Source organism: Cricetulus griseus, chromosome 7 (genome assembly GCF_003668045.3).
Source record: "Cricetulus griseus strain 17A/GY chromosome 7, alternate assembly CriGri-PICRH-1.0, whole genome shotgun sequence".
NCBI lineage: Eukaryota > Metazoa > Chordata > Mammalia > Rodentia > Cricetidae > Cricetulus > Cricetulus griseus.
This window is the reverse complement of record NC_048600.1, coordinates 46,626,608-46,644,165: the sequence shown is the minus strand read 5'-3', so window position 1 is coordinate 46,644,165 and position 17,558 is coordinate 46,626,608. Positions and strand designations below refer to the sequence as shown.

Sequence of the window (17,558 nt, the reverse complement as noted above, 5' to 3'; positions counted from 1 at the left end):
AAACCCACCTCTAGGGCAAGCCTGGGTGGTTGCCCTCACATCGAGCTCTGTTGCCTCCTTCGCACCACCCCTTCCCTTTAGGATTGTGACCTGGCTTCCGAGGGAGACATGTTTCTTGAGCTGGGCTCCCAGGGCCTCCTGCCAATGTCAGACTGGCTGGGAAACTGTAAAACAGGAACAGTGGCCATCCTGACCTTAGGGGTGCTGAGATGGTCAGATGAGTCCCTGAAGATGGATGCCCACAGCTCCTTCAGTCCTGAAAGCAACAGTGGAGCTTAAGAATCTTGGTGAAGAGCATGTAGCAGTGCTGACGGTGGCCGCACAGCTGCAGAGGCCTGCCTCAGGGATGGGAAGGTGTCAGTAATTCTGGGATTCCTGTGGCCTGTGTTCCATCTTTGCCTGCTCTATCCTATCCTACCCTGTCCCACCCAACCCCATCTGCTGCCTGTGTTCTCTCTGTGCCTATTCTAGTCTGCTCCACTCAGCCCTGTTCTATCCTGGCCCACCCACTCACCCAGCCCCACCTGGCCCAGCCCACTCTGCCCCTGTCCCTTCCCTCTGATAGAGGGACACCATGCCCCAGGCCACAGGTTCAGGTTGAGTGTTGACTCTGTGCCCCATGGCTGTGGCTGTCACTGCTCACAAGTGGATAGAGCATTAGTCCTGTCAGTGCCCCCACTCCGAAACCACCTCCATGACAGCCAGCGGGTCATTCCTCCCCTTCCTAGCTCTGACAGCTCCCCTCAGGGGCTTGTATAGAAGTCCTGCCTAGCAGACTTTTCACCTTCTCTAGGTCCTGTCAATACACCCCCACTTTCCTCCTGTGGGAGAGTCCTGGTGGGACATGTCAACCCTGGGCTCTAGCCAGCCCTCAAGGCTGGCAATCTCTATTCACAGGCCTGGTGTCCTTTCTCTGACATCTCACATGGTTTCAGTGGGCCTAGAGCTAGCTCTGCTGTCAAGGAAGATCCCCCCTCCCTTTCCTCTCTGCCACTCAGAAGGCGCACACAGAGAACAGGGGTTGCCCTGCTGCCCTCGGAGCCTCTCATCACATGCCTTCCTCTGCTCTTGCGATGCCCAGCCTGACATGCCACAGCTTAGTGTGGCTGCAGGCAGGGACGGGCATGTGCTGTCTCTTCTGCCCCCTCTTCCATGGAGAGAAGGGAAGGCCTTGAATCTCAGTGGAGTGGTGAGTTCTAAGATTTGAGCTTGGTCACAGAGGAAGCAGCCAGCTGGCTTCTGAAGCTAGCTGTGGTTGAAGGCCAGCCACATGGAACCAGAACTGGCCTGGGCAAACAGCACCCTATGTGGTCCAGCCTGTCTCTGGGAGCTGTGAGGCTATGGGTAAAGGGCCATATTACTAGTGTCAATTGTGCACACATCTTCCTGGGGACATGTGGGAAGGCAGAGACAAAGGTCAGAGAAGTAGTTCTGAGTCCTCTGTGTCAAAGAACTCATTTTTAAAGCAAACCATGTGTGCCCGGCATAGATTTAACAAGGTGAACTGGGGTGGCATTGCACAACGCTGCCTTCATGGGGACTTCACCCAGTAACACTCCCATGTTTATAATGCCCAAGCATTTATGGAGAGATCTGTGCTTAGATTGGAAACCAGTACAATCCTATTAATAACTTATGGGCTATAAATACATTTCTGTTAGCTTCACAGACCATGAGAACAGCTTCATGGACTTTCACCAAGTGTGCTGGGCAACTCTGCAACTGTCTAAGCTGCTGTGAGTCCCGGGCAGGATCAGACATGGGCACACGGGGTGGGGACTGTGAGTCTGTATGGGCACAGGTAGGACCCAGCAGGCTGGTGTGGCCCCCAGCTTGCTCTGGACCACTGTCCAGGTGACCAGCTGTGCTGCATGGCGGGGGATGATGTCACATACTTTCCGCTGTCTTCTCCATTGTCAACATTTGTGGGCCAACACCTGCTCAGAGGGAGCTCAGTTCATACCACCTGAACTTCCAGAGCTGATCAAAGGTTTCCAGCAGATGTTTCACACCTAAGATGTATCTTAGGTGATTTGTTTTTGTGCCAAAAATTAGCCAGGCTTTTCAAAATGTAATATACAGACAGAAGGGAATACTACTCAACCTTCAAAAAGAAAGAACTGTGACAGGGAGAGAAGACAAGCTTCTAGTTTTCAGCCATGACTTGGTCACCTCTACTGGCAAGCACATGGCCAGTTTATACTTTCTTTTTGGGTAGATGAGGCCACTGGCTTCAGAATTCAAATCGATTTGATGGGGCCCAGGTCTGGAATGAATTAACCCCAGAGAACTGACATGGTTGAACATGTTAAGTAACAGAGGTAGAGCAACCAAGTGTGGGGAAGATAGGCCTTGGCTGCACATGCCTGCTCCTCAGCCTGCTGTGAGGAGAGCCCTTCAGATGTCTTCAGAGAATGGAGACTGTCCTTCCAGGATTGTGAAAATAAAATGAGACTATGCATGAGGCAGGGTCTGGCTCTTGGTTCCTTTATTTTTTCCTGAGAAGACTGGTGAGTAGAAGATTCTTAGTGAAAAGCTGTCTTAGGAAGGAAGGTCAAAAGCACTGTGGTGCCCGGGGGCAGTGCGGCATGAAAGAACAGTTGTGAATACTACCACGTGGTCTTGGGGCCCAGTCCTGAAGACACTACCTTAGATAAAGTAACTGACAACTGGCAATGTACTGTGTCAAGTCTCCTAGCCTGTCCCTGGCACCCATAGGGCACAGGGAAGTCACTTGAATCCTTATCAAAACAGCCTTTAAACCCAAACCTCAGTGCCAGCCTGCAACACAATTCCCTGACCTTTGCTGAGTCCCCACAGACATATCCTGACTTTTCTGGTCCAGTGGGACCTTTGACAGTTCCAGGGAGGGCTCTGAGCTTCCTGAGCCAACTCAACATCAAAAGACCACTTAGGAGCTGAGTTACGTGCAGGCATGGCTAAGCCAAGAGCTCCAAAAGTGGTCCTTGCAAAGGACTGTGGGGGAAGTCAGAGACATGCGTTCTCACCATCCAGGTGGTGTTGGAACAGATCTGTCATTTTGTGTTTAGTTCATCAGTACAAGTCACATCACCAGTCTTGGGGAAGATGTCCTGCAGCGGCACTGACTGGTACACCCGAGGCTCTTCCATTTGTACATCTGGAGACTGCCACCTTTGCGGGGCAATGTGATACTCCCCTTTGGAGCCAGAGTCAATGCCCTGCTGGGATGCATCTGGTGTTTCTCCAGCTCACAGTGCTGGTAACACGGCACATAAGAACTTACTGAGTTTAGAATTAGTAGAGGACAAGACAATGACAAAAACAAGGCTACCCCCCCCCATAGAAGCCACTAATCACACTGAGCATCTAGAGTTCAAACAACTGGTTTTAGGAGATGGTAGTCTGGGTCAGTGCCAAGCTGGTAATTAGAAGCATGCCAGGAACTTAAGTCTCCAGCAGCAACCCCAGATGTTGGTTCAAGCAAGAGAAGTGAGCTTCAGAACAGGGCGCCACTCTGCTGCCCCTAACCAAGGCCCTTCCTGCTTAAATCGTTATTGTTTCCCAGTCTGATCATGTCCTAGAGGTCAGCCCCATGCTCCACTCAGCTCTTGAAATGGCTTTTCCACATAGAGAAGCCTAACTTGCTCACTGGAGGCCAGTGACAAATCACATCTTGCAGAAAAATGAATACAGGAGTTGGGGTGAATATGATCAAACTACATTGTGGGAAATTCTTAAAGGAACAATTAAAATATTTTTTAAAAACCAGAATGTATGCGGTAAGGGTGTTTAATAGGTGAAGCAGTTTTGGTGGGCTAACCTTCCTTTGGGAAGAATTATCCTACTTCTTGGATCATGATTTCCCCTAAGGTCCTGTGTGATGAACCCAATATCCAAAGCTTAAGGATCCAGGGGTCTACACAGATCTGGCTGGCAACCCACTTCTAAGGCAGTAGTCTTTCTTGCCAGAGCCTTACTGGGCTGTCTTGACTATGCCTCCAGTAGTTTGAAGACATCCACCTGGGGAACATGGGCACTTCTTTCCTCTTGATTGGGGTAAGAGTCAAACGCCCATCTAAGTGTGCACAAGTCTCTCTAGTTTGACAAAGCCCTGTTTTCCTCAGCTCAGCCTCACTGATTCTTAGTGGAGGACAGAACTGTGGAGACCCTGAGCTCCTGGCAGGCACCTGTAAAGTCTGCACTTCTGGGCATCCAACCAGGTCTTCTTCAGGAATGGGAAAAACAAAGCAAGAATGCTCACCAAAACCTGCCTGCTTAAAACACACAAGGGATCCACTGAGCATCTGTAGGTAGGAATTTCCTCTGGACTGATATTCTGCCATCTTTTCTTGGGTGGGATCAGTATGGGATGGCTGTACAGTCTTAGGAAGACCCTCTGGAGAGTGACACACACCTTCTGCGTGTGCAGTGGGGTAGAGGACTGTTTTGTCCCCAGCTGCTGGAATTTCAGTTCCTGTCCTGACAAGGCCAGCAACTTGTTCCATGGAGATGTTACTGTATCCAGGAGAGGTAAATAGATCACACCTCTGAGGTGGCTTCCACCTGTGCTGAGGGTGGAGCCAGCTTGCTTTTAACACAAAGGCAGGTGCTGCAAAAATCTTCCTGAGTTCTTGGAAGGTAATAAAGTCCCACTGAGGGTCTTTGTGGTAAAGGCAGAGGGAAACATTCCTTTTATCTGGGCTGGGCATGAGCTCAACAGGTGTAAGACACCAGTTTCTAACCCCAGCACCACAAAACCTCCAAACCTAACAAGTTAAACAATATCCAGTGTACTCAACTAAGAACAAGGACTTTTAGTTTGAAGCAATCTTTGCTATACCCAAGGCTCAGAATCATCCAGGAGCTTGTGAGATACAAACTTTTGGGCCAATGAATAAAGGTGTTTGCCACCAAGCCCCATCACCTGAATTCAATCATTGGGACACAGGTGGCAGAAAGAGAACCTTTATCTGCAAGTTGTCTTCTGACCACACATGCAACCTATCCCCTTCTCACCTGACCCCACCCCAGGCCAATAACACCTAGCTCTCCCACCCTGTCCTGAGACACTCAGGGGCACTGGTATTTACTCATCCAAGCTTGAGATGAGTCAGAACATTCAACAAGACACTGCCTGGCCCTGACCAGCTGCATCAGCCAGCCTGAACCAGGGTGCTTCTAAGTTCCAACCAGCAATCCTCCATTCCCACCAATCACAGGTTGTCTGGAGATAGCAGGCAGATAGAGGAAGTAAGTCACCTCCACAGACAGAGGCGCTAAGATTCTGTTGGGGCTTTAGGGAAAGATCATCAAATGACTTTATTGTAAAACATCTGCTATTTATTAACGGTTGTTCTTCTAAAAACAAACATGAGAACTGAGCACCACATCCAGAGTGACTCGCTTGCCCCTGCGGCTAGTGAGACGCTAGGACAGAGACAGTGGGGCTTTCCTTGTCCCCAAGTCTCAACTTAACTCACTCACTCCAGGGCTCCAAGCTACCTCTGACAAGAGAAAGAAAACCACTAAAATCTCCAAGCACAAGGAGGTCACAACAACCTTAGGGCTACTGACGCTAACTGCTGCGCATTCCAGCCTGTAACTCTAGCAACAATATCAGCTGCTCCCATTGCCCTTTGCTGTCCTGACCGGCTTGCTGCAGCCTGGCTTCTGCATACTGCAGAGCACAAGCGCTAACATCCACATGCAGGGTCTGTGTTCAAGTGTAGAGGTTTGTTCAGGATAGCCCAGGTCATGTAGTGCTTAAACCTCTGTAGTGTCTACTGTGGTCAGACCCTCGGACAGGCTGGTCAAAGGTGGCACAATGCATGAGCTTTCCATAGAATGTGTACACCACCCCAGTCAAGGCCAAAATCTTGACATCAGTATAGTGACATGGTCGACTCAAGTTATATTCATATGAATCAGGAATCCATTTCGTTTCTTCATTAAATGGAGTTTTCCAAAGGTATCAGGCATATTCTTAAAAAAAAAAAAGAAAAAGAAAATGTCAAAACGCTACTTTTGATAAGGGCTTATATTCACTAATTATATATTCCTAAAAGAATTAAAGATTTAACATAAATAAATATTTTACACTCCAGGATGAATCAAGAATCTCTCCTGGGCTGCAGAGATGGCTCAGCCGTTAAAGGCTAGGCTCACAACCAAAGTATAAGAATCTCTCCCAAGAGGCACAGCACAACCCGCAATTGCTCAAGTTCAAAGGCCTAGATCACCTGCCTCCCTACCCAATTTATTAGTATCAATATCTCAAAGACTTACTAGCAGCACAAGGGACTAGAACACCCCAGGGGTGTGATGATGGCAGGTGAGGGATCTATTGGTCATACGGTGGCTCCCCAAACCCGGCACAGCATCCACCTCTATATCTCCAGCTATTTTTAAAGTTTAGATAAAATCCTAAACCTGGGACAAAGAGAACAGAGAGCTGCATGGCTCTCCACAGGGGCAACTTGGAAACGCAGAGCCCATGCAAAGTTCTCACTTGAGACAGCATTTGGGATTGCTGCTTGATTTCATATAAAAAAAATCACAAATGTCAGCCAGGGGAGAGCCACAGGTAAGCAATCTCAGAGATGACCTCCACAAATCCCCTGTGTAAACCAGTTGCCACAGTGGTTCCTGATGAGGTTTCCTGTGATGACTTGGATGCTCGGCTCCACTGGTGCAGAGCACAGTTGCCAATATGGGAGCAGCTAGAGCTGAATTCACTGAGGATGGCTCCCTGGGGTGAACTCCACTCCCACGTGTAAAACATGATGTCTAATCACAGCTTACCCCGTTTCTAACCATCAACTAGCCAGAGAGGAAAGATGGGGTACTAAACCTTAAGAAGTGTCTTGGGATGGCGCTGGAGGATCCTGGCTTTCAGGTTCTGGAGGGGGAGCTGGCATAGCTTCTTTTTTCTGGGCTGCCAGGAACTCGTGGATTGCTCGCTCTATCTGTGGCCTGAAGATGTGATTTAGTTTGGGGTCCACCACCTGAGAAATGATCCTGTCTACTCCTGCTTCCAACATGCCTGACCTGTGGAGATAAGACAAACTACTGTTATTTAGTTCTCAAGAGTTCCCCATTGCATAAATAAGCCCCAAGGGCCATTCAAGAGCCCAGCAAATATCCATTTTCCCCATTTAGGCCACTGGCCTTTCATTTGAGCAGTTCACAGCCACCTGCTACCCACCATTCCTAATGCAGTTTCAACTCTTTAGAAAGGAAACAAAGTTATGCAGACTGCACCAAAGGCCAACAACACATGTGACAAATGGCAAGAGCCTGGCCACAGGTGTAGGGTGAAACTGCAGTCACAGTGACAAAGGCAGCAAGTCTTGTTATGCCTTAGTTTTCCTCAGCATTTATTCTTAGCAGCCAGAACAGAAGTGGCTTCCAACAGCAACTCGGTTACTACATCCAATACAAACCAGATGAGATGTTTGTGATGACTGGTGAGACACATAAAGACTGGGCATGCAATGTGTAGTTGCTCAATAAAGGACAGCTACTGGCCCCTTCTTTCTGAGACCTCTACACTAACAGAGCTCACCTTGAGAAAGGGAGCAGTACTGTGCAGCTTGAGAGAGACAATGTGGGCAGCTTTAGATGCCACACTCACCTAGGGCAAACAGAGCTTTACGTGGGTGTTAATATTCTTCATTTACAAAAGATTTCAGTGGTCATAAGCCACAGCGAGTGCTATCGCACTAGCCAGCAAAATCCTTTTCTATTTTTAATCTCAATCTCTCCCCCCTCCCCCAGGAACTCACTACATAACCAAGGCTACTTGATTCTCCTAATCTTCCTGCCTCAGCCTCCTGAGGGCTGGGATGACAGGAGTGTAACAGGTATCCCATTTGACTGAACTCAACAACTGAATCTTAAACAACTTATTCAGTGCCACAAAGGTGAAGGCCACATAATCTCAACACCTTCTACCAGCTCCTGCCACGTCAACTCACAGGGGATCAACTTCTACCATAGGAGCCTGGGGGTGGGAGGTTAATACGGCACAACTTCACTACATGAGCTGCTTAGGGTACGCACCAGCACAAATAAGATACCCAACAGTATCATTAGAGCCCAGCACTCCAGCACTCCAGCTTTCTCACTCCAACTCCCTTCATGCCCTGGACAGCTACCACTAGCCACACATCTCTGCACCAGTAGCAAATGTAGTCATTCCTCAGCTTTCCACGACTTGCTTTTCTCACCACAAACCCCTTGATGCTTCTATTTTCAGGGTCCTGCTTCATGAGCCTTTACTCAACAATTCAGTGGATTAAGAAGTGCCGAATATAATCCCTGGTGTTAAAAGACAAGATGGATTCTGAAACAGATCAGAAAAAACTTACCTTGGAATCCATGACCCACGCCCAGCGTGCCAGTGATAATCAGGCCACTCATGTAAGTTCTCTACAGAGCCTTCTCTAGCAAAGGTTTAGTTTGTTTCTGTGAAGGACAATATCTTACAGGACTTTCTGCAAACTGTCACCATACTTTAGCAGCCATGGTCACAGAACACACAGAACTCACTTTGCTGGCCTGCACCCAAACACTGACATCATGGCATAAAAGTAACTCTCCTGTTCAGATGACAATGAACCAAGCCTCATAATCTTGAAGATGTTCCAGAGTTACCACTGAATGTGCACATCCAGGAGACGCCCAGAGCGAGCAGCTGGTACTCCAGGGCTCTGCTCCTCTTCCCCCATGCACGAGACAGCAGATAGCTACAAAGCACCATCGACCAGGAGTCCCATGAACCGAGGTCAGCCTGTGCAGCAGCATGCTGGAACAACCAGTTTCCTCACTGATTTACTTACTGGACCACGCTCTGCCTCAGCCCATTTCGCAACTGGTTCTTGTTCATTGTAGGATTCCATTCCTGTTTGTCCAGATGTGTTGACACAAAATTATCCACTTTTTGCCTCAGGTTCTGGTAAGCTGGCTGAGACATTCAGAAGAGACCAAGTCAGTGCATGTGCCAAAGTTGTGGAACCGAGCCATTTGGAACACTGCCTTTCATAGAAACACATTTTCTCATTTAAATACACTTCCACCTGACCTCAGAACTCACCCTGCAGTGGCTCGGCACAGTCCAGGGCATTACCAGTATAAGTCAATCTACTTTTAAAGGAACTCGACAAGGAAGGACCTATTAGTATTTATTCTGCCTGAATTTAGACATTAAACATTCAGGCTTGGAAGAGTAAACAAAGGTGCCCTCCAGCTGCAATGTGGCCAAGTACAGATGCAGGTTGTTTCTCCAAAGAAAGGAACTGGTTCTAGGCCAAGGTGACTTCACCTGACTTCTGAGTTTCAGTAATTTCCATCCACAGAATGCAAACATTCCTGCCTGCTTGACTCACAGTGGGTGCTCGAAGCAGTACACCAAGGAAAGGTCCCTCCAAATGAAAGGGCCACCCAAACCTCAGCAAGAGTCACTACAGCTAATGCCAAGGGAGCTCTGTGCAGAGTTTCCAGGCAAAGCTGTGGCCCACAAAGGAGCCTGAGGTACTTACTCTAATTGCTCTACATGCTTGAGAACAAGACTAGGAAATTACCTAGTGAGTACAAGAAATGCATATTCTGAGATTCCAGTCTCCTTCCTCTCCTACTGAAGGCAGTTGATACCTCCTCACCTGAGGTGTGTCACTTACTCCAGGACTGAATTGAGGCTGTGCCTTCAGGCATGGCTCTGGTCCCTACATGAGAACATGTAAGGATGGCCTAGCTGTGCAGCTTGTGGCCTAACCCTGCCATCAAAGCCATAACACAGGCCCAGGCGGCCTGCAGTTGACAGCCAAGCCACTGGCTGATGCCTATCTAAACCAGCTGGCTTGGGTGACATGCAGCCCTAACAACTGAGGAACAACCACTACCCTGGGGGGCCCTCTCAGTCAGTAAACAGGCCCCTAACTCCACCACCTTAATCTTGGCAACCTGGTTTTGTAAAGAGAAACGGAATGTTCTGGCTATTACTATATACCTGGCCCTTAATACCCATTCCAAACAACTTTCTCAAGTAAGGTGAATTTGTATTTTTACCGCAGAGACTGGCTTTTGCACTAGGTCTAACATAGGCATCAACTCCCTTTTGATTAGCTAAAGGATACAAAATAAGGGTGCTGACTTTACAGCTTATCCCATTTGACTGAATACAGGTCTGCAAATTATTCCGCTGGGGACAGAGAATTACCGTGTCGTCCAAGCCATTCCGTGCTTAAAATCACCTCCCTGGTGGTGAACAAGAACTGGGTAGAGCTTCTAAAGCCTTTCCTGACTGTAAGAGTTTCTTTGGTATGGAGGGGTTATATGCGTGCAGCTGCAAAAGAATCTCCCAAGTTCAGAAAAGCGAATGGAACAAAAATCACAGCTGGTAAGTGAAGGGCGAGAGCAGCGCTCAGATGTGCACCACTCCGAAAGCGCCGTTACAGCTCCCCGCGGCGCATCCCGGGTAGGGTGGGTGCTCCCGAGCTGCCTTTTGTTTTACTACCGGCTCTAGCATGTCAAAACAGCAGGGTGCACCGCCCCGCCTCGCCCCCCACGGCCCCGGTACCTTGGTGTCCACGTCGGCCAGACAGTCCCGGCGGAAGCTATCGAACAGGCCACGGCTCTTGAGCTGCTCCACTATGAGGGCGATGAGCTGCGGGTCTCCGGGAGGCAGCGAAGCGGGGTTGACCGGGCCCCCAGCCCCACTCGAGCCCGACGCCGGTCCGGAGGCCTGGCCCGCCCCGCCTGCTCCTGCACCGTCCGCCATGGCCGCGCCTCGCGCCCGCGCCGGGCCCCGCGCTCGGCTGCTCCTCCGGGAGCCGCGGGCCGCGCTGCGCAGACACGGAGGGCCCCAAGGAGGCGGCGGCGACGGAGGCGGCAGGGTGGGAGGCGGCGGGGTCCACGGCGCTCCCCGCTCGCAGCGCTGCTGGCGCCTGTCTAATGGCGTCACCGGTGGCCTTTGCATTGTGGGACGGCTGGTTTCCTGGAGCCATCGCTCAAGTTCTTATAGACTGGGTCTGGCCGTTGAAAACTACAACTCCCGGCAGGCGATTGGCTCGCTCGCGCTAGTTCGCGGGACAGCATGGGAATTGTAGGCTCAAGTCTTCGCAAGGGCTTGCATCTGTTCAGCCACTGAATCCTGTCCCAATCAGACCTTCCCGCAGAGCAATCACCTGTAAAGCTGACTGAAAGATTACGAGTTCATATCTTAAAAGACTGATTCAGTAGCTCTGTTTCCGTGTTTCTCAGCCTGTGCTTTTGACATGTACTCAACTCCCACGACATTCTTGAACAATATGATCTGGAAAATTTGGTTAGCAATGGGTTGATCATAATTCTTTTTCAACAAAAATTAACTATTTTGTGTGACAGGGAAGGACAATGCTAAAGCGCTTGGGTGGAGGTCAGAGGACAACTTGTGGCACACTGGTCTTTCCTATGATGTAGGTCGTGGCAATCAAACTCGTATTCTCAAGCTAGGTGACAAGTGCTTTTGCCCACTGAGCTATTTAGCAGGCCTACAAGAAATACATCTATTAAAAAGTATGCACCTGTCTGTTTGATTTTTAATAACAACGCAGATTCATTTTACAAAATCATAAAATAACTAAAGAAAAAAAACCCTGCTATTGTCTTTCTTGCATGTATGGATTTTCTCTTCAATTTTTTTTTTTTTTTTTTTTTGTTTTTTTTTTTTTTTTGGTTTTTCGAGACAGGGTTTCTCTGTGGCTTTGGAGGCTGTCCTGGAACTAGCTCTTGTAGACCAGGCTGGTCTCGAACTCACAGAGATCCGCTTGCCTCTGCCTCCCGAGTGCTGGGATTAAAGGCGTGCGCCACCACCGCCGGCTCTTTCTCTTCAATATTAAATATTGTCAGTATTACTAATTGTAGAGCCAGAATGTGCTAGAAGTAATACTGCTGCACTCTTTAAACACTTTCACAGCTATCTGAAAGCCAGCACCACTATTTCTTTCTGCAGATGCAGAGATGGAGGAACAGAAATAATTACTCTGGTCTTATACCTAGAAACAGAAGAGGATTTTAACTCAGATTCCCTGTGTTCCAGTGTTTAATCAAAGACATCCACACACCTGAGAACTAGCTGTCATTTTTCAACCAGTAAAAAAAAAAAAGGCTAACATGTACAGCCACAAGTCTGTACTGAATTCCCCACTGCCCACTGTTGTCACTTCTGGAAATAAGTTTGGGGTTGCAAAGAGAGACCATCGCTCCGGATGATGTGTCTGTAACAAGAACTTTACTCTTGATCCAGAGGATGTGCTGGGGCGGGAACAGGCAGGGAACCAGACACACCTAGACAGGAAGTGCATTTGGTTTTTATTCTAAGGAAGGTGGTGGCTGCGTCTTTTTCCCCATTGGCTAGGGTCCAACCTCACAATCTTTATTCAGCTGGCTAGTCTGAAAAGAATTTGTGCACAAGAAATAGAGAAGGAAGGGGAAAGAAATCACTGCTCCAAGGAGAAAAGGGTCACTGCTCCAGGCCATCAAATTCCTGGACTATAGTAGTGGGCCTTTGTGTAAGTAATAGTTTCCCTGGGTGGAGAGGCTTCAAATATCTACAAGTCTTACAAGGTGGGGGAGACAAAAGAATATTAATTCCTTGTTCTAAACACAAGTATGTATGTATATATGTAGGTATGTATGGTTTTTATTTTTTTATTAGTTCAAATTAGGAACAAGCTTGTTTCACATGTCAATCCCTTTGTTTTTATTTTTTGAGACAGGGTTTCTCTGTGTAGCCCTAGATGTCCTGGAACTCGATCTGTAGACCAGGCTGGCCTTGAACTCTGAGATCCACCTGTCTCTGCCTTCCGAGTGCTGGGATTAAAGGTGTGAGCCACCTTATCTGGCTTAAGTTTTTTGTAGTTTATAGGAAAGATCATATTTTCTATTTCTTACATACCACTGTCCTCCTTTCCTTTTATTCCTTGGCTGATCTCTCAGACCTACATCTCCTGCAGTTATTCCTCATCTCACGTGAACATGGGAAAGGAGGTGAATAAATTTTACAATACCCCTGGCTCCTGGGAAGATGCAGACTAGGCAGAGATCCAAGATGCTCTCACCCAACATTTACTACTCAAGAGAGCTTAAATTAGACCACAAAACAAGTAGCCACTTTTAGTTCATACTCCTTTAAATTAGCCCAGCCAGTCTCAGAGGTTAAACTAATCACATTCTCTCACAATAGGTTGCAATCCTTTGGGGTATCTCAAGTATTTCTACTATTGATCCATGCTGACCTCTCTTATTTAAGCTCCAAGGAAGCCACATTAGGGATAGCTCAACCCCACCATGGTGGGGGGGGGAGCAGAGGTGTGTGTCACTCTTTTTTTAGTCCACCCAATCTCAATTTTAGTCATACCACATCTTATTCTCTTTCTTCACAAAAACTTTTCTGGCCCCAGGCTCGATGCGCTCTATGGTTGAGTCATATTCTTAGAGCAATTGTTGTAATTGGAAGTGAATAATTTATAGCATCATTGGCCATCTACACTCTCTCTCGCTCTCCTCCCCCCCCCACACTCCTATTTCCCTGCAACCCTACCCAGAGTGTAAGCTTCAGTAGAAATCATGACTGTTTATTTTGTCTGGGTGCTCAGCATGACACTTGGTCAAATGTCCCTGTCTATTTCCTAGTTGTAGAATAGTGTAACCATCCTGGCAAGAATGAAGATATTCTAAAGAGCTTATGTTCTGCCCTTTGACTATCAGAATATGGTCCAAATAAATCTAGTAGGTTCTGTTATGGTGGAAGCTTCACCCCAGCCCCTAGCATCCATATACCCAAAGAGTCTGGAATGTTATGGTGGAAGTTTCACCCAAGTCCTGCTCCCCTATCTCCCTCCAAACCCTGTTGCATCTCAGAAAGCCCCCCACAAATGATGACCCCTGCCCCAGAGATGTTCAAGACCACTCCTGAAGGATATTTAAACTGCTCCCCAGAAAATAGATGTGTTTTTCCATTCTCTTTCCTGTCTCCTCTCTAGGGGACTGGAAGGCCATCCAGGAGTATTGTATCCATTAAACGTGGGCTTTTTCTAATTTGGTTTGATTTGGTCTGATTTGGATTGCTGTGTCAGTAGAGAGGCTTATCAGAGATGCAGAAACTTTTCAGGTTCTGCCTGGAAGACCCTCGGGCTGACAGTGGGAATAGATTGAAGTCTGGTGCCAGCCAGGGGAAAGCTGTTGATCCCTCTGGGCAAGAATAAGGCCACTACCACAAATCTTGAGCCAAATTTAAAGCTAGCTTTATTAAACTTCAGACCGGACAATGGACACTGGCCAGGGCCATACCTGGGATTCCCAGAGAATGGCTGTGAATAGAATCAGTCAGGTACATATAAAGACAAAACCCACATGGCTGTGCACTTCCTGCCTTTATCCAATTGGGGGCAGACGTATATCCTGGTGTACTTCCTGCTATAAGGTCTCAAACCTGGGAAGAATGGCTGGGATGCCTATTTAACATATCTAAACAGATGCTGGACACTCAGGTGCTTCCTACATCCTTCAGTCCCTACTTGTTACAGGGCCCTTCTGGCTGGCATATACCACCCCGTATCCTAAACTTCTCCAGCCCAGGGAATGGGCTGCCCTTCCCCCGGCTGCCCTTCTGTCTTAGGGTCTCATTGCTGTGAAGAGACACATGACCACCGCAACACATATAAAGAAAATTCTTTAATTGAGACTGGCTTACAATTTCAAAGGTTTAATCATTATCGTCATGGCAGGAAGCATGGTGGCATGCAGGCAGACATAGAGTTGAGGAGTTAGCTGAGAATTCTACATCTGGATCCGAAGGCAGCAGGAAGTGACTGAGACACACTTCCTCTAACAATGCCACACCTATTCCAATAAGGCCACACCTCCTAATAGTGCCCCTCCCTACGAGTTTATAGGAGCCATTTTCTTTCAAACCACCACACCTTCCCTGTATAATCCAGCCATTTTGGTTACCTGAACTTTTCATCTATTCTCTTGGTCAGTCTCTTAGCCCAGGCTTCCCCTCTTGGTTGGCAGCTCCCCTCCCCTTTCTCCTCACATGGCTCAAGGTCATAGGGCCCAACCATGACAAGCTCAAGAGAGGCCTGAGTTTCAGATTACCCTAAGGCAATACTGGGCTCCAGGAAAGACCACAAACTGAGACCACCAAGGTACCACCCAGGAACAGACCATCCAAGGGGAAAGTACCTAATGTTCCAAAGGAAATTCCTAAGGTTCAAACTGTTGTAGATAGGATCACCTGATGTCCCTTAGCCCAGCACAAATGTCAGCCAATCAGGGGTCCTGAACCTTAGAAATCCCTTACCCCAACCTCTGCTATGATAAAAACAAAAACAAAAACAAAAAACAAAACAAAACAAAAACCCACCCAAGCTCAAGGCTCTCTGATCATACCGGAGCATTGTACACAAGGAGAGTATTAGTTCAAACTTGAATAAAGGCTCTTTGCTTTTACATACAGAGATTCAGTCTCCTTGTTGGATTTTGGGGGACTCTGAGATCTGGGCATAACAATATCCACTCTGGACTCTCCCAGATATCTCTGCCTCTGGATATGCTTGTTATGATAAAGCTTGAAGAGGACCTTGTGTGGGGGACCTTGGCAGATTCCATGGCATGCAAGGTTGACTGGGGGGGGGGGTCACAATACAATGACATGGACCAGGACAACCACACACACACAAACACACCAGGCAGACAGAGCTTAAGTGAGAAGTTTATTACAAAGGGGAGGGGAGGGGAAGGAAAGAGAAAGAGGTAAAGAGACACAGAGACACAGAGGACAGAAGAAGAGAAGAGGAAGACAGGAAAAGTCTTGTCTGCCCCAGGGGAACCTAGGGAAAAGAGAGAGCAGAAAGAGGGGGTGAAGCATAAGTAGGTGGGGTCTTCCTTTTAAAAGGGTCCTTTCTTTGTACCTAGGTGCAGACTATGCAATCATGGAACCTTGGGCTGACCAGGATACTGTCTGAGTGCATTCTGCCAGGTGATGGGGGGGGGCAGCATAATGCTTGAATCCTTACAATGCTCTCCTTTTATCTACAATAAACTTTCTCCTCCACCCTACTAAGAGCAGCTGTGTCCTTTCCTTTTTATTTCTTTTTCCATTTACCTGCCTAAGTACCTCCTGCACATATGTGATCAAGCACATCCTAAACAGTTGGGACAACTAAACTTATTTATAGAAGTGAAAACAACATGGCTTGTTATCTTACATGGAAAACAACCCCTAGCATTCCAGAAAGTTGTCTGTCCTTGGGTGGGGGAGGGGGAGCACTCTTGACAGGTTTATCTGCCCTTGGGCAAGTGGGGCTTACAGATGAGAGGCATTTTTTGTTTTTTAGATCTCTTAAGCACAGACATTTAAACTTAAAACATAACTTTAGCCCTCACAAAGCTTGCTCCTAGGAAGGAATTGATTCCACACTAATCTGACAACCTTAAAGACCACCTTGCAGGAGAGACTAAATATATGCAGCTTGACCAGCTTGCCTTCTATTTAAACCTATACCTCATGCTAGGACTCTGGAAGATGGCCTTGGTTTGGAACAGTCATTATGCCTCTTTTCAACATTATCACATTAGCTAAATCTACTTCTCTGTTTCCTAATATGTCTCTTTGGTTAGCCTTTTGCAGATGGGTGGATGGGTGACCCTGACTTGTTAGGATTGACAGGGCCAAGACTCTCACTCTAACAAGTCCAGTATTTGGTCAGAGAGTATGTGGGTAGAAACATGTTTTAGTCATCATCTTCCGGGAGTCCTACTGTAGCAGGAATCGCTGGGATAGTCTTCCATGACCTAACAGGAAAGTGATGCTCACTGGGTCCTGTGTGTGGCTGTTGGAACTCTGAACTATGAAGAGGCAATGCTCCCTGTGCCCTGTTCAGTTTCCGTTTTAACTGCTGAAACTGGATGTGTTGAGGGTTGAGACTAAGGATGAAGGTGATGAAGATTTAAGGTTTTATTAATCCAAGCCTTCCTAAGGAGATGCAGTATACAATAATGACCATCAGGGGGCGCCATTGCTGTATTTATAGCCCAGAGCATTAGAACTGAAGCAGTACTGTTTGGACTCTGGTCTAGAAGACAGCAATCTACTTTTCTGACGTCCTTTGGATAACTGCTGTCAAGTCTCAGTATTAGAACTTCTCAGGACTAGGGATGTAGCTTAGATCTAACACTGACCTATCATGTGCAAGGTCCTGGGTTCAATCTCCAGCACTGAAACAACTAAACCTTTTCTGTGAGAAGTTGCCACAAACTCAGCAAGTTTATGCATATTAGGTATTAGGATATTTACATCAAAGCCTGTGATGAGGTGGGACCCTCACAAGCAGAAACCTAGACCTTGCAGAAACTGGAATGAGATCAGTGGGTTTTCCCAGGATCATGTAACAGAATGGAGAACCCACAGGCTCTTCACATCAGAGGGCACTAGACTGGCAGCTAACATCTTCTTGTAGGTGAGAATGGCAGGGCCAAGTCACCATGATAATTGAGAGGCTTAGCGATCCTGGCAATTCCTGTTAGCAATCTTC

General features: G+C 47.6%; 1 protein-coding gene across 1 annotated transcript; it reads right to left on the bottom strand.

Moving 5' to 3' along the window:
• Positions 1-5,276: 5,276 nt before the first annotated feature.
• Bod1 (biorientation of chromosomes in cell division 1) lies at positions 5,277-10,972 on the bottom strand. The gene is made up of 4 exons (XM_027425171.2): positions 10,559-10,972; positions 8,823-8,947; positions 6,833-7,029; positions 5,277-5,964 (listed from the first exon to the last, which is right to left on the bottom strand). Exons 1-3 carry the CDS (start codon positions 10,955-10,957, stop codon positions 6,834-6,836), a joined length of 720 nt encoding a protein of 239 aa, XP_027280972.1. The 5' UTR covers positions 10,958-10,972; the 3' UTR covers positions 5,277-5,964; position 6,833.
• Between the last annotated feature and the right edge of the window lie 6,586 nt (positions 10,973-17,558).